General features: G+C 26.2%; 1 protein-coding gene across 1 annotated transcript in view; it reads left to right on the forward strand.

The window, feature by feature from the left end:
- Positions 1-17,760, forward strand: part of LOC117176826 (basement membrane-specific heparan sulfate proteoglycan core protein-like) — a 642,506-nt gene that overhangs the window by 515,736 nt on the left and 109,010 nt on the right. Inside the window, exons 31-36 of the mRNA XM_033367162.1 lie at positions 799-1,009; positions 1,634-1,774; positions 6,925-7,218; positions 7,296-7,510; positions 10,961-11,186; positions 16,451-16,821. Of these exons, the coding sequence (XP_033223053.1) occupies positions 799-1,009; positions 1,634-1,774; positions 6,925-7,218; positions 7,296-7,510; positions 10,961-11,186; positions 16,451-16,821 (1,458 nt within the window). The remainder of the gene's footprint in view (positions 1-798; positions 1,010-1,633; positions 1,775-6,924; positions 7,219-7,295; positions 7,511-10,960; positions 11,187-16,450; positions 16,822-17,760) is intronic.

Here is a 17,760-nt window from a genome sequence, read left to right on the forward strand (position 1 = left end):
CTCGGGATACTTATAAGATACTACCATGATTTTTTCAGATTTTTTGGTCCAAAAATAAATTAGGCCAAAAACCGGCCTTACCGACCCTCCCCCTTTAACTACGTGATTTGAAATTCAACACTTTCGTAGAAAAATCATTTATTTGGTACAAAATTAAACTTTTGTGTAAAAAATTAGTTTTTTAAAATTCAAAATTCATTATCTCAAATGAAAATTTAACCAATCCATTTTTTGTTCGAAATTGATCTTTTTAGTTTAAGAATACAACTATTAAGTTAAAAATGTAAGAAAAATGAGAAATATAAACTCAAAATTAATCAAATCAAATTTGGACTAACATTCCATTAATTGTTGATCCTATTTATTTTAAAATGTATGTAAATTGTTAAAAATGTCTTATTTTTAAGTAGAAAATTAATTTTTTGTGTTGAAACTTCATCTTCTTTGTTGAAAACCTTTATGAAAGCTAATTTTTGCCGGTATAACTTGATTCATTGAGTTACCGGGCATTTTATTTCAGCTGATTATTGCAGAAAATGAAAAATATATTTAAATTAATATTAAACAAATAGTGTAATTAGCGGACAACTGTCGGAATATCGCGTCTTTTTATTATTATACTCAGGTCACTGATCTATCTCTCTAGCAATAAGCCCAGGCGAAAAGCTTCACATAGTCATCATAAGTCATAGTTTACACAAAAATATGCTAAAAAAAGTGTCAAATATTATTAATTGCGAATAGTCCGCGGCCTGTGATTCGATTTTTATAATTATTTTTATTTTTATTTTATTCTAGACATGCTCGAACTTGTCACCTTGGGCCTGGCAACGAACCTATCTGTGACTGCCCACCTGGATATATTGGAGACCGATGTCAACAATGTGCCCCTGGATATCAGGGTGATCCTTACAGAAGCGGCTGTATTCCAAATTTAATCGAAAGATGCGATCCTGCTGGCAGTCTTAGTAGCTACGTTGATCCTGCCACAGGCTATTGTCGATGCAAGGTATTACGCTGTCATTGTTATTATTTTATTTTTGTATTTTTCAACTATCCGATATCTAGAATTCGTTCCTTTTTCGAATAAATCCCAAATTTATTCTCAATGCTTCCTATCTTTGGATATTCGGAAACTGTGAACGTGAGTATTTTAAAGATTATTTATTGTAGGGTCAATAGGTGTAAGTTTAGGATGACCGGACGTCCTCATTTATCAGGACATGTAGAGTTTAAGAAAACCATTTACCAGAAAAAAGCCAAAATTTATTTAAATTCACCGTTTTTTTTAGATTCGTATAAAATGATAGAAAGAAAAAATTCAATTTAAAAAAAATGGTATAGAAAAATAGAAAGCCTATTTTTTCGCAGATCTGATTTATGATACTAAAAGTCCTTGTAATATTTCAAATATTACTAATTTATTTTTTTTTATTTTCTCTGGAATAAAGTATTGAATCCACATTCTCTTTCACCAATTTGAATATTAGCTGCAATTTTTGTAGTTCATAAAACATTTTGTAATCATAAAACTTTATCAGTATTCATTAAAAATCTCCATTTTTCATACAAATTTTGATCAGTGGTTCGTGCCCCTTTTTTATTTTTGTTAATTGTTTTTTTTTCTTTGTAGAAATTTACAACTGGTCGTCTTTGCAACCAATGTAAGGACAATGCTTTCCACCTAGCTTCATCAAATCCGCATGGATGTCTCACATGTTTCTGCATGGGTGTTGTCGACAGATGTACCGCTTCCAACTGGTACAGAAACGATGTAAGGATCAAATCAAGATATTTTAAATATTAATTTCCAGGATGAAAATTCAAACTTGTAAATAAATCAATGCTATTTCCCGGCTTTCCTAATCAAAAATAATATTTTTACCACTTAATTTTTCAGGGTTTACAGCACTAATTATTCAATACTAATACCTTCATTGTATAAATTTTGAAAAGAGTTAAACATTTTATAACTCTGAGGTAAAATATACTATATGCAATATAACGAAATAATTTTTAACTAAAAATATAATGGTTAAAAAAAAGACACTGCGAAAAAATAAATATAAAATAAAAAATTAAATTAAATTAAACAAATAAACTTCTATTAAGTTTTTTAATCAGAGTGGCTAAAAATTTTTATTTTCTAAAATCCTTCATAACTTTTTGTTGAAGTACCAACCAAAATATATATCAATTAAAAATAATAAAGTTGAGCTTTCTGGCTAAAAAATTAAATGTCGTAGAAAACATTTGACTTTTAAACCCGAAATGATTAATGTTCAAATAAAAAGTTTATTTTCAACCAAGGAAGATGAATTTTTAACTGAAATGAGGAAATTTCATACCAAGAAGATTATTTTTCTAACAAAAAAGCTGAGTTCCGCAAGAAAGTGGCCCATTTTGGCAATCATAATTTAGAAGATACTCCTGTTTTTGTAATCCAGGATCAAATCAGTATTTTTTTAAAACATGGTTTTTCAATTTGTTTTTAAAACATTTAGAGTATCTCTAAATTATAACTTTACTATGCGCTATTATTAGTAAAAAATTATATAAATTTAGGAATAAAAGGAACGTATATTTTTTAAAAAAAGGCTCATTTAAAAATCGTAAATAAATTATTATCTTTCTTTATTTAAACGGTGATGGTTGATAACACTGATAAGTACACTTAACTCCCGATATAAGACCGATTTCGGGCTCGCCTTGGCCTTGATCCTAAATCGAGGGTATCGAAACGTAAACAGACAGGGCCTCTTGAATCAATTCTCTTTGGTTCTTTTATAACTTTTCGTTGAATTTTTCACCAAAATATAGGAATTCTCAACAATAAATTGGAGTTTTCTGGCTAAAAAGTCGAATGTTTTAAAAGACATATGTCTTTCATACCAGAAAACTAAAAAGTTAATTTTAAGCTAAGAAAGATGAATTTTTAACTGAAACAAGGAAATTTCAAACCAAGAAGATTATATTTCTTACAAAAAAGACGAATTTTCAACTAAAAATATCAATTTTCAACCAAAGAGTTGAATTTTCAACACAACAATACGAATTTTCAAAAAAATTGTTGAATTTTTAATAAATAATAAACTTTTAACTAAAAATATAATCATTTGGAAAAAACAACTGCATAAAAGAAATAGAAAGAAAAATAAAATAAAACAGACAAATGACTATTAAGAATATTATATCAAAGTGGCTACAAAATTATATTTTCAAAATTCTTAATTAATTTTTTGTTGAAATTTTCAATAATAAGTTTGAGTTTTTTTATGCAAAATGTCAAATTTTTTAGAAATCATTTGACTTTTAAACAACAAAGTGCAAATTTTCAACAAAACAGTTGAATTTTCATTTAAAAATGATGACTTTTTAACCAAATCGTTGAATTTTCAATCACATATTAAACTTTAACCTAAAAATATAATGTTATGAAGAAAGCTACAGCAAACTAATAAATAGAAATTAAAAAATAAAACAAATAAATTTTTATCAAATATATTATATCATGGCGGCGAACAAATTTTTATTTTTTTAATTCTTTTATAACTTTTTGTTGAATTTACGATAAAAAAGGAATTCTCAACAATAAATTTGAGTATTTTAACTAAAAAGTCGAATGAATTTTCAACACCAAAGTACGAATTTTCATCCAAAAACGATGATTTTTGAACAAAATTGTTAAATTTTCAATCAAATAATAAACTTTTAATTAAAAATATAATCATCTGAGGATAATAACTACAAAAAAATGAATAAATGAGTGAAATAAAGAAATAAATGACTATCAAGAATAATATTATATGGAAGTGACTATCAAATTTCATTTTCAACTTTTTTTAAATAACTTTTTGTTGGATTTCCAATAAAAAAATATAAATTTCCAACAAGAAGTTTCAATTTTCTAGCTAAAAAATCAAATGTTTTAGAAAACAATTTATTTTTAAAACCGAAAAGATAAATTTAAACTGAAAATTTAGTTTTGAACCAAGAAAGGTCAATATATAACTGAAACGAGGAAAGTTCAAACCAAGAAGATTATTTTTCTAACTATAAAGACGAATTTTCACCTAAAAATATGAATTTTCAACTAAATAGTGGAATTTTCTACACCAAAGTGTATTTTCAATAAAACAATTAAATTTTCATTCAAAAAAGATAAAATTTAATACGAAAAGTTTGAATTTTCAATGAAATAATAAACTTTTAACTAGAAATAGAATCGTCTAGAGAAAGCAACTGCAAAGAAAGAAATAAAATAAAAATAAATAAATGACTATCAAAATTATTATATCAGAGTGACCACAAAATTTCCTTTTCAAATTATTTAATAACTTTTGGTTAAATTTTCAACATAAAAATATTATTTTCAATAATAAAGATGAGATTTCTAGCTAAAAAGGCCATTTTTTTAAAGAAGATTTGACTTTTGAATTCGAAAAGATGAATTTTCGACTAGAAAGTTAATTTTCAACCAAGAAATAAAATTTTTCAACTAAAACGAGAATATCTTAAACTAAGAAGATTATTTTTCTAAATAAAGACGAATTTTCAACATCAACAAAATAAATTCCAGGCCAAAAATATAATAGCAGATTTTTCAAATCAAAATCATTCATTTTTAATCTAAAAAGATATACTAAAAAAAATAGTTGTACTTTCAACAAAATAATTCAGTTTGCAATATAATAGCGGAATTATTAACTGAAAAAGAATATTTTTTGCCTAAAATTATAATAGACTTTTCAATTTAAAAAAGTTATCTTTCAACCATAAAAGATGAATTTTCAACCAAAAAATATTACTTTTTAATAAAAAGATGAATTTGTAAACTGTAATAACCAATTTTTTCATCTAAAAAAATAAATTTCTAACAAAGCTGTTGAATTTTCATCCAAAAAGGATGATTTCTAAAACTATTTTTGAACTGTATTTGTTGAATACACTTTTAACAAAAAATATAATCGTCTAGAGAAAGCAACTACGAAAAAAAAAACAGAAATAGAAATAAAATTAATTAAAACAAATAAATTACTGTCAATTTTATTTTCAAAATTCTTTAATTACTTTTAAACCCACAAAGATAAATTTTAAACTAAAAAGTTGATTTTAAACCAAGAAGGATCAATTTTCAATTAAAACGAAGAAATTTCAAACTAAGAAGATGATTTTTCTAACAAAAAGACGAGTTTTCAACAATAAAGATCAATTTTCAACCAAATAGCTGACTTCCCTACCAAGAAAGATTTCAGTTGAATTTTCATAACCAAAATACGAATTTTTAACGAAGCTGTTGATTTTTCATTTAAAAACGATGAATTTTTAAACAAAATTTTTGAATTTTCCAACAAATAATAAACATTTAACTACAAATATAATTACCTGGAAAAAGCGATGCAAAAAAAATGACCATCAAGAATATTATATCAGGGTGGCCAAAAAATTTCATTTTCAAAATTCATTAATAACTTTTGGTTAAATTTCCAGCTATAAAGACCATTTTTCTAAAAAAAATGGACTTTTAAACTCGAGAAGATGTATTTTGGACTAAAAAGTTAATTTTCAACCAAGAAAGATGAATTTTCAACTAAAACGAGAACATTCCAAACTAAGAATATTATTTTTCTAACAAAAAGACGAATTTTCAACACCAAAGTATCGATTTTAAACAAAACTGTAAAATTTTTTACCAAAAAAGACGACTTTAAGAAAATAATTGAATTTTCAATAAAATAATTAAGTTTTAATCAAATAAATAGTGGAACTTAAAAAAAATGATGAACTCTAGACCAAAAATATAATACTGGACTTTTCAAATAAAAATAATTAATTTTGAATAAAAAAAATATCTTTTTAAGAAAATAGTTGAACTCTTAACATAGTAATTGAGTTTTTACTTAAATAGCCCAATTTTTACCCGAAATAGAAGAATGTTTGCCCAAAATTATGTTTGCCCAAAATTACAATAGACTTTTCAATTTACAAAAAGTATATTTCAACCATTAACTGATGAATTTTCAATTTAAATTTACAAATTTTTTATCCAAAAAGACGGATGTTCAGCAAAACAGTTTAATTTTTGGCCAAATAAGATGAAATTTCAAGAACGTAGTTGAACCTTCAAACAAAATAGGTGAATCCTAGGCCAAAAATATAATAGTAGACTGTTTAATTTAAAAAAATAAACTTTTAACCATAAAAGATCAATTCCTATACTAAAAAGTATGATTTTTTTTACTAAAAATGAATTTTCAATGCAAAAGAACGAATTTTTTATTCAAAAATACAAATGAGCAACGAAACAGTTTGATTCAAACAAAAAATGAATTCTGAAATCAACATAAAATAGGAGATTTTTAAATTAAAAAGAATGAACTTTCATGAAAAAATCAGAAATTATTTTAAAAAAGGTAAGAGGGGGACAGGGTAAAGATAGTGAAGTTTGTTATTCAATAAATCGCAGTTTCAATTCTACGTAAGAAAGCAGCTGATGTTAGATCAGAATATAAATTCTGAAGTTCCGCAAAAAAATTATCCATTTTGGCAATCATAATTTAGGAGATAGTCCTGGTTTTTTTAACCAGGATTACATCAGCTTTTCTCGAAATGTTTTTCAATTTATTTTCAAAACATTTAGAGTATCTCTAAATTATAAGTTTATTATGCGCTCTTATTAGTAAAAAAAATTATATAAATCTAGGAATAAAAGGGACGTAAAATATCAACTACAAAATCCTAAATAAAAAATTATCTTTCGATATTTTAACTTAGCTCCCGATATAAGCCGGTTTCGGGCTTGCCTTGGCCTTGATCCTAAATCGAGGGAATTCAAAAGTAAAGAGACAGGGGCGCTCAAATCATTTCTCTTTGATTTGGCTATTCCCTGGCTAAAATTGACACTGGTTTCTTTTGCTTTTCAAGATCCGAGCAACATTCTCAACTTCCACCCGAGACTTTGCTCTCGTCGAATCCAGGTCTCCTGATGCTCAACCCATATATTCGGATCTAAGAGTAGACGCTATTTCTCGAGAAATGGTTTACAAGAGTTTCCCTAATCGCGGAAATAGCGATGTCTACTACTGGCAGCTGCCAAGTAACTTCTTGGGTAACAGAATTACCTCTTACGGAGGAAACCTCAGGTATACGGTCAGATATGTGCCTTCTCCTGGAGGTCAGAGTTCCAGAAACAGCGCAGCCGATGTCGTCTTAATCAGCGTAAGGCTTCGAATTTTAACGATTGTTTCGGAATCAATTTAAGAGGGATTTTTAATTTGTTTTCTTTCGCTAAGCAGCAGAATGGCCTGACTTTACTCCACTACGCCCACAGCAACCGATCTGGCGCAGCGGATCTCAACACTCAACAGACTTTCACTGTTCCATTCATTGAAGATTATTGGCAACGAGAAGATGGCACCAAAGCTGATAGGCAGAGTCTTATGATGGCTTTGGCTGATGTCAAGGCGATCAGAATTAAAGCTACTTATACTACACATACTGACGAAGCTGCGTGAGTGTTAAAACCCTTTTCTTTTTTTTTCATTTTGGATTTTAAACATCGGAGTTGCTACAAAATCCCAAGTTCGTAAATACTCGTCTTCTGCCGACTTTTCTGGAACCAATTTTTGAGTTTGACTGATTAAATTTATATGAAAGACTTTGAATGAATCCACACATATTACAAATTAGAGGTATTGAATTTTCAACAGAATAAGTTAATTTTTAACCAAATGCTTAATTTTTGGACGAAATGGATGAGGATTTTCTACATAATAAATAAACTTTCAAACGACATTTTTTTGACTTTTTACCTAAAACGGAAAAGAAAAGAGAAATTAATTTTTTACTAAAATGATGAACTTTCAACCATAAAAAATTTTTTTCCAACAACATAGTGGAATTATCAAGTCAATTTTTCAATTATCAAGATAGAAAGGTTACCCAGTCAGTAAAGAGAAAAAAAATCATCAAAAATGTTGAATTTTCAAATCGAAAAGACGAATTTTTTAAAACATTTGAGTCATCCCTCCGCCCCGTTAAAAAAATTGTTGGATTTTAAAAGCAAAAAGTTGAATTTTCTACAAACAAATTGCATTTTCTGCCAAAATTATTGAATTTTTATTCCTAAAAAATATAAATTTTTAACTAAATAAATTAATTTTCAGTTAAAAATGATCAATTTAGAATTAAAATTGGAATATTTACAATTATAGTTTTTAAAAAAATTCCAACAAACAAATAAATTTTCAAGTTCAATGATCAGTTTCTATGCAAAAATGAAGTTTTTAACCAAAGAGATAAATATTCGACCTAGAAAATTAACTGTCTACTACAAAATTTGGATTTCTATCAATATACATGAATTTTCATTAAAATTACATTTCAATAAAAAAATAACTAATTTAAAAAATGGTTAAATTTTCTACCAAGCAAATGAATTTTAGGCTATACAAACGAATTTTCAACAAAATAATCAAATTTGTAACCAAAAAATGAATTTTCCATCAGAAATGAAATTTTAAGTAAAATGATGAATTTCTAACAAAAATGAAGTATTTAACCAAAAAGATAAATTTTCAAACAAGAAAATTAATTATCTTCCAAAAAATTTAAATTTATATCAAGATACATGAATTTCCACAAAATTAATTTTCAATCAAAAAAATATAATTTTGAACAAAATAGTTGAATTTTCTGCAAAAGAAATTAATTTTTAATAAAAATATTAAATTTACAATCAAGAAAATTAATTTTTAATCAAAGAAGAACTTCTAAGAAAATTCATGAATTCACAACTAAAATGACGAACCTTCAACGAAAAAAGTTTATTTTCAACCAAATAGTTGAATTTTCTATAAATAGGTGAATTTTCAGCTGAAGAAGATGAGTTTTCAACCAAAATGAAAGTTACATTTTAGTTAATAACATTAATTTTCAACTAAATAAATAAATTTTCAGCTAAAAAAATTAATTTGTAATTAAAAATTGAATAGTTACAAGTTACATGTATAGTTAAAAAAAAATTTTAACTAAAAAAACGAATTTTAAAGAAAATAGTGAAATTTTCAACCAAAAAATGGATTTATAACTAAAACGATATTAACAGAACGAAATTTATTTCGAACCAAATTATTACATTTCTAACCAAAAAGATTAATTTTCTACAAAAGCAAGACAGATTTTGGTAAATGAATGTCAAAACAAGAAAATTAATTTTTAAACAAAAAGTTGAATTTTCTACAACATAACAAAGACAAGCTTTTAAGCACGCATAGAATATTTAAATTTTTAGTTAAAAAATAAATTGTCAACAAAAAAACTGAATTTTCAAGATAATAGTTAGATTTTCAGCCAAATAAATTAATTTTTAACCAAAAAAATCAATTGTTAACCAAGAATATTACGTTTCTGCTAAAAAGATGAATTTCTATCAAAAAACATAATGTTTCATCAAAATTAATTTCAATAAAAAACACAAATTTTGAACAAAGTGATTGAATTTTCCACAAATTAAATTAATTTTTATTTAAAAATAACCATTTTTAACCAAGAAGATTAATTTTGATTAAAGGAGATGAATTTTTAACAAACTGCATGAATTTTCAACTAAAATGAAGAATCTTCAACAAACAAATGAAATAATTTGTAACCATATAGTTGGACTTTCGATGAAAGGAATGCATTTTCAACCAATAATATTAATTTTGTAACAAAAAAGTCAAATCTTCAACTAAAGAATATAAACTTTCAACAAAAATTGAATAGTTAAATTTTCATTTAATAAAATTAATTTTCAACAAAAAAAACGTCATTTGCCAGAAAATATTGAATACTTATATGCATAGTTTAAAAACTTAATTTTAAACTCAAAAAATGAATTTTCAATGGAGCGCCTAATTAAATTTTTAACCGAAAAAGTGAAATTTTAAGTCAAATAAATAAATAAATTTTCAAAAAAATATAATTGTGACATTTTCAGTTAAAAAATTAATTATCAATAAAAAGAAACAAATTTTTAACCAAAGGGTAAATTTTTAACAATAAAGACAAATTTTTTACTAAAAGATTAATTTTCGTGGAAATGCATTAAATTTTTAACAAAAAAGATGGATTTCGATAGAAAAAATGATTTTGAACAAAATAATAAAATTTTCTAGCAATGAAATGAATTTTTAACCAAAAAGAGACATTTTTTATCCTATGAGAGGATTTTTTAACAACATAATTTAACTTTTAAATAAAGAAATGAATTTTCTACTACAATTATCACTATTTAGACAAAAGAAATTAATCTTCAAGCGCACAGTTGAATTTTCGACCAAAAAGATGAATTTTCAACCAAAAAGATTTATTTGCTACCAATAAAGTAGAATTTTCATCAAGATACATGAAGTCTCAACTAAAAAATATTAATTTTTAACAAAAAATGGATTAGTTATATTTTTAGTTAATAAAAGAAAGTATTAACAAAAAAAAATCGAATTTTCAACAAAATAGTTAAATTTTGAACCAAACAATTATATTTTTAATCAAAAAGAAAAATGAGTCACTAAAATGATTAATATTCTACCACTAAAGTCGAAACATCGACTAAAAAACAAAAATTGTCCACCAAACATGGATCAGTTCAATTTTCAGTTTAAAAAATAAAATATTTTCAACCAAAAAAAGAATTTTCAATAAATTAGTTCAATTTTCGCCAAAATACTTGAATTCATAACCAAAATAGTTGGATTTATAATAAAAATCGTTGAATTTGGAAGCTAAAGAGACGATTTTTTAACAAAACAGTTGAATTTTAAAACGAAAAATTAAAATTAATTTCAACGTCAATTTATCGAAAATCCGCCGACTCTTTCAGGGTTTTCCTGATATTTCCAGAATTCCCTGACCCGTAGCAACTCTGAATATCAACTCATTTTCAGACTAAATGATCACAAAATAAATGTTAAATTCTCAGATTGTCGATGGTATCTCTTGATGAAGCGCAAAGATCCAACACTGGAAGAGGCCGAGCAGAGGAAGTGGAACATTGCAGCTGTCCAACTGGTTACAAAGGTCTTTCGTGTGAAGATTGCGACGTTGGATACACGAGAGTTGCAGAAGGAATATTCCTTGGAAGCTGTGAACCTTGCCAATGCAACGGACATTCTAATCAATGCGATCCAGGCACAGGAATTTGCGAGGTAATAACAAATTTCACAGCCAAATAGTTGCATTTTCAAGCAAAAGTCAATTAATTTTCGACAAAACAATTGAATTTTCAACTAAATAGTGGAATTTTCAATCTACAATGATGAGTGTTCAACTAAGTGGTTGAATTTTTAAACAAAAAAAATTGAGCTCTAACCAAATAGCTGAATTTTCAACAAAGAAGATTCATTCTCTATAAACTTTCTACCAAAAAAGGTGAATTTTTAACAAAAAAGTTAAAGTCCTAACTAAAAAGACGATTTTTTAATTAAAAAGATTAATTTCCAATCAATTAGTCGAATTTTTAAATAAAAAAGAAGAGTTTTCCATAAAAAGTTGAACTTTCAACCAAAAAGGTGAATTTTTAAGAGAAAAGATTAATTTTCTATTAAAAAGATTAATTTTCCAGCAGGAAGATTAATTTTTAATCAATTAGTAGAATTTTCAAACCAAAATGAAGAATTTTCTTTAAAAAGTTGAATTTCAACCAAAAATGTGAGTTTTCAACAAAAAAGTTAATATTCTGTTAAATTGTCAAACTTTTAAATAAATATTAAAATTTTCACCTAAACAGTTGAAGTTTCAACATAATTGGTTCAGTTTCAACCAAAGATATTAATTATTACACCCGAAAAGTTAACTTTCAACAAAAAAAATATCAATAAAGTACAAGAAATTTCAAAAACACACTTGTTTTTTTATCAATAGACGTGACATTTTTAACGAAAGAGATGAATCTGATACAAAATAGTTGAATTTTTAACCAAATAATTAAATTTTAAACCAAAAAGTTGAATTTGTAACCTATAATAATGAATTTCCAAACAAATAGTAGAATTTTTTTAACAAAAAAAAAAAATAAACTTTAACCAAACAGTTGAATGTTTAACCTAAAAGATTCATTTTCTACCAAAAGATGAGTTTTCAACTCATAAAGCACACATTTCCAACCTTAACTGCAATAGTTAAATTTTGAAATAAAAATAGTAAATTTTGAACAAAGTAATTAAATTTTAAACCAGAGGTGATTATTTTTTTTATTTGTTTTTTTTTTCTAACAAATTTGTACAACTTTCAATCAAGTAATAGAACTTTCACCCAAAGAAGGTGAATTTTTAACAAAAAATTGTAATTTTCAACTAAAAATATGAATTCTTCATTAAGAAGATCAATGTTAAATCAATTAGTAGAATTTTGAAAACAAAATGAAGAATTTTCTTCAAAAAGTTGAATTTTTAACGAAAAAATTGGACTTTTCAACAAAAAGTTAATGTTCTCTTAAATAGTAAAACTTTCAAACAAATATTTTAATTCTCACCTGAATACTTAAATTTATCACCCAATTGGTTAAGTTTCAACCAAAAAGATACATTTTTAACCCCGAAAATTAACTTTCTACAAAAAATATCAGTAAAGTACACGAATTTTCAACCACACAGTTGCATTTTTTACCAACAAACTTGCCTTTTTTACCGAGAGAGATGAATTTGTCACAAAATAGTTGAATTTTTAACAAAAAGAATTAAATTTATAACCAAAAAGTGGAATTTGTAACCTACAATGATGAATTTCCAACCAAAAAATGTGATTTTTCAACCAAAAAGTTAATATTCTGTTAAAAAGTAAAACTTTGAAATAAATATTTAGATTTTTACCTAAATAATTGAATTTCCGACCCAATTGGTTAAGTTTCAATCAAAGAGATTAATTTTTGACCGCGAAAATTAACTTTCTACAAAAAAAATATTCATTAATTATAAGAATTTTCAACCACAAACTTGCATTGTTTACCAATAAACGTGACATTTTTACCGAAAGAGATGAATTTGCTACAAAATGGTTGAATTTTTTACAACAAAAAATAAATGTACAACCCAAAAGTTGAATTTGTAACTTACAATGATAAATTTCTAACCAAATAGTACAATTTTTTATCAGACAAAGAATAAACTTCAAACAAATAGTTAAAGTTTTAACCAAGAAGATGCAATAGTTAAATTTTGAGATAGAAAAAATCAATTAAAATAAATTTTGAACAAAGTAGTTAAATTTTAAACCAGAGGTAATTATTTTATTTTTATTTATTTATTTTTTAAATTTGTGCAACTTTCAATCAAGTAGTTGAACTTTCAACCAAAGGAGGTGAATTTTTAACAAAAAATTTTAATTTTTAACTAAAAATATGAGTTCTTTATTAAGAAGATTAATTTTTAATTAATTAGTCGAACTTTCACACAAAAAAGAAGAAATTTACATGAAAAGTTTAACTTTCAACCAAACAGGTGAATTTTTAACCAAAAGATGAATTTTTCACCAGAAAGATTAATTTTCAATCAATTAGTAGAATTTTTAAATCAAAATGAAGAACTTTCTTTAAAATGTGGAATTTTCAACAACAAAATATGACTTAAACAAATAAGTCAGTATTCTGTTAAATAGTAAAACCTTCAAATAATATATATAAATTTTCACCCAAATAGTTGAATTTTTAACCCAACTGTTGAAGTTTTTAACCAAAGAGATTAACTTTTAACCCAGAAGATTAACTTTTCACGCAAACATAGATAAAGAAAGTACAAGAATTTTCAATCGAACCGTTGCTTTTTTTAACAAAAAAAAAGTGAAATTTTTAACAGCACAGATGAATTTCCTACAAAAATAGCTGAATTTTTAAGAAATTAATTAAATTTTCAACCAAATAGTTGAATTCTCGGACAAAATGGACCTAAAATGATGAATTTCCAATCAAATGGTAGAATTTTTAAGTAAATAAGAAATAAACTTTAATCAATAGTTTAATTTTTAATCCAGAAGATTCATTTTCTATCAAAAGACGAATTTTCAACAAGATAGTTGAATTTTCAACTCATAAAGTATACATTTTCAACATGAAATGCAATAGTTAAATTTTAAGATAAAAATCAATTAAAATAAAATAAATTTTAAACAAACTAGTACAATTTTAAATCAGAGGTGAATTTTTTTTAACAAATTCGTGCAATTTTCAATCAAGTAGTTTAACTTTCAAGCAAAGAAGGTGAATTTTTGAGAAAAAAAGTTAAATTTTTAACTAAAAAGATGAGTTTTCCATTAAGAAAATTAATTTTTAATCAACTAATCGAGGTTTCAAACAAAAATGAAGAATTTTCTTTAAAAAGTTGAATTTTCAACCAAAAATGTGAGTTTTCCACAAACCAATTATTATTCTGTTAAATAGTAAAACTTTCAAATAAATATTTAAGTGTTCATCTGAATAGTTGGATTTTCTACTAAACTGTTGAAGTTTCAACCAAAGAGATTAATTTTTAACCCAAAAGATTAATTTTCAACAACAAAAAAATCAATAAGGTACAAGATTTTTAACCAACCAGTTGCATTTTTTACTAAAAAATATGAAATTTTTACCGAAAGAGAAGAATTTGCCACAAAATAGTTAAATTTTCAAGAAAATAATTAAATTTTCAACTGAATAGTTGAATTTTAAAGTAAAAGAGACATGTTTTCCACAAAATACATTTTCAACCAATTATGCAATATTTAAACTTTGAGATACAAAATTAATTAAAAAAAAAAAAAAAAAACCAATAAAGTAGTTGAATTTTTAACCAAAGAAGGTGAATTTAAATCAAATTTATTTTTAATTAAAAAGAGGAATTTTCCACCAGGAAGATTTTAAATTTTAGAAGATTTAAGATTTTAAATTTAGATTTAAACTTCTGAGGAATTACAGCCATAAATTGTAACTGAAGTTTTTTCGATTTTATTTAAAAGAAGGTTCTTAAAGCACCTATGGCTTTGAAGATTACATTCTCAGTACAAAACTAGCGCTTCGCGCTCAATAATTCGTGTCGACTTGAAAAACTTCATCAAGATAATTTGTAAATCTAGTTAAAAACTACTCAAAACAACGTTTTAAACTTATGGATCTCTTAAAAAAATCTAAATTGCATATTTTTGAAAATGATCCAACTTTTGGAACTTTTGCCTAATTAAAAAATTTCATGATAATAGTTTCGAAAAACATATATTTTACATCTAGGGGCCGTTTACATATTACGTAACGCAATTTTCAACTAATCTTGGACCCCCCTCCCCGGTTATAACGCATCGTAACAAATCCTACCCCCCCCCCCGGTAATGTAACAAATCTTGATTTTGCTATTTTACAGCGTTTCAAACAATTTGTACCCTAATAGCACTTATAGAATATTCAAACATTACTGCCTGGTGTTTTCTACATTAATAGTTTTAAACTCAGAATTATTAGTTTATATTTATTTATAGTTTATATTATATTATATTATTAGTTTATATTTTGGGCCCAGTAGGCACAAAATTTGGCGACGTCTTTACGACATCGTTACGACATCTTCACGACATTTTTAAGACATCCTATGTCTGTGTCGTTTCGGTGTCTTAACGACATGGACATAGGATATCGTAAAGATGTCGTAAAGATGTCGTAGCTATGTCGTAAAGACCTCACCAAATTTTGTGCCCACTGGGCTAATAAAAGCCGCGCTAAAATTTGAATCGATTATTGCATAAAATCGACGTTACGTAACGCAGTTGATGACCCCTCCCTCCATTTAACACTTCGTAACAAATCGCTTGACCCCCCTCCCCTCCCCTGGCGCGTTACGTAATATGTGAACGGCCCCCTAGTAGAAATTGGGCTTGATATTTCTTATCCTATTAAAAAAAGTTTCTAAATGCATTTTTGATATCTAGTGATGAATTTAAATGAAACTTTCTAATTTTTTCGAAAAATATTTATTTTTTATTTTTCTAAACATTTTCAAAATTTTCAAGAGTATATAACTTTTCTAATTTTTACCGAAATTAAAATTTTTATTTGGATTATTTGCAAGTCTTCTGCCCATCTATAAGAAATTTGACCAAAAAATTTTTATTAAACATTTTTTATTTTATTATTTTGAGAATGCTCTAAATTTTTTTAATTTGGTTGGGAATATCTGCTTAACAAACTTAGCCTCACAGGCAGACATACAGACACACAAACAGACAGACATACAGAGAGACATACATACAGACGAACACCGATAAAATGTTTTGATTTTCGAATTCTGTGAGTGCTGAAATGTAAAGATCCGTTAAAAACCAGAGATAGAAAATTTAGACGATTACATTACATTCTCATGAATGAGAATGTAAAAAGGGACAAAGTTGGGGATTGGGAAAAGAGTGTAAAGTCTTTTGGAAATTAAAATAATCTTTGATTAAATGATTTTCACAGAACTGTGCTCATCATACTTATGGCAGCCAATGCGAATACTGTGAAATCGGATACGAGGGAGATGCGACTCGCGGTTCTTCATACGATTGTCAACAAAATAGATCTTCGATCGTTTCTCTTGTCTGCGATCCCGCGGGCTCTGAAAGCGCATTGTTGATTGGAAACGAATGTAAATGCAAACGAAACGTTATTGGGCCAAGATGTGACCGCTGTCGTCCGTACACTTTTGGTCTTTCGATCAACAATATCGAAGGATGTAACCAATGTTTCTGCAGTGGAGTCTCCAACCAATGTCACGAAAGCTCATTGTACATCCAGCAACTCCCAGTATTTATTCTTGATCAAAAATCATCATTCAAACTCACTGATAGGTAAGCAATTTTTTGTCACCGCACGGCCATTAAACCACCGCCGCCTACCGCACGACCACTTCCCTCATTTTGCAACCGAATGGCCAACACATAGTCGTCACCCACCGCACGACCATCACCGCAAAGAAACAAAAGCGACTTTCATAATTGCGAAATGCCGCCACGAAAAAATATTTTGCAAACAAATATTTCACAATTCAACATAGAAAATAATTATAGTGGTTATTCTCCACGCGTTCTTATGATGAGAAATATTTCCCTATTTGTTTTCTAAATTTTACTTTTTTGTAGTTTAAATTTAATGTAATAGAACTAAAAATAGAGATAGTAAAAAATATTCTTACTATAAACTTATTTTTAGTCCTCCTTCAGCATTTTCATTTCTTGAATTCTCCATATTTCACTGAGGCTTACTTATTAATAAAAAGGGAAATATAATAAAATGTTTATAAATAATAAATAGAAATACACCCAATTATTATCTAGTTTAATATATTTTAAATACAATTTAAAAAATAAACTGAAAAAATTAAAAATATTTTTAAGTCCATTAAAATCTTATATTTTTAGACGTTCCTTGAAATCTTTGAACCCCTTTTGAATTTCTTTCAAATCTTAAAAATTCTTGAAATAGTGATAAATCATATAAAATGCCCTTAGTATACAAAAATTAAATTTATTCTTTGAATTTCTCCAGAAAATTCTTAAAATTTGTCAAATTCCCTACAATCTTTAAAATACTTTGGAAAACCCTCGAAATTCTTTGCCATACGAGGGTAGTTCAATAAGTCCTTAGAATGAAGTATAAAAACAATTTTTTTGGGTAAATTTTTTTTAATTTTTCAACATAATCTCCTTGGCGCTCTATACACTTGGTCAATCGCTTTTCAAGTTTTTTTAATCCTTCAGAAAAGTGCGTTTTCGGAAGTTCCTCAAAAT

The sequence above is a fragment of the Belonocnema kinseyi genome, chromosome 7 (genome assembly GCF_010883055.1).
Source record: "Belonocnema kinseyi isolate 2016_QV_RU_SX_M_011 chromosome 7, B_treatae_v1, whole genome shotgun sequence".
NCBI classification, from domain to species: domain Eukaryota; kingdom Metazoa; phylum Arthropoda; class Insecta; order Hymenoptera; family Cynipidae; genus Belonocnema; species Belonocnema kinseyi.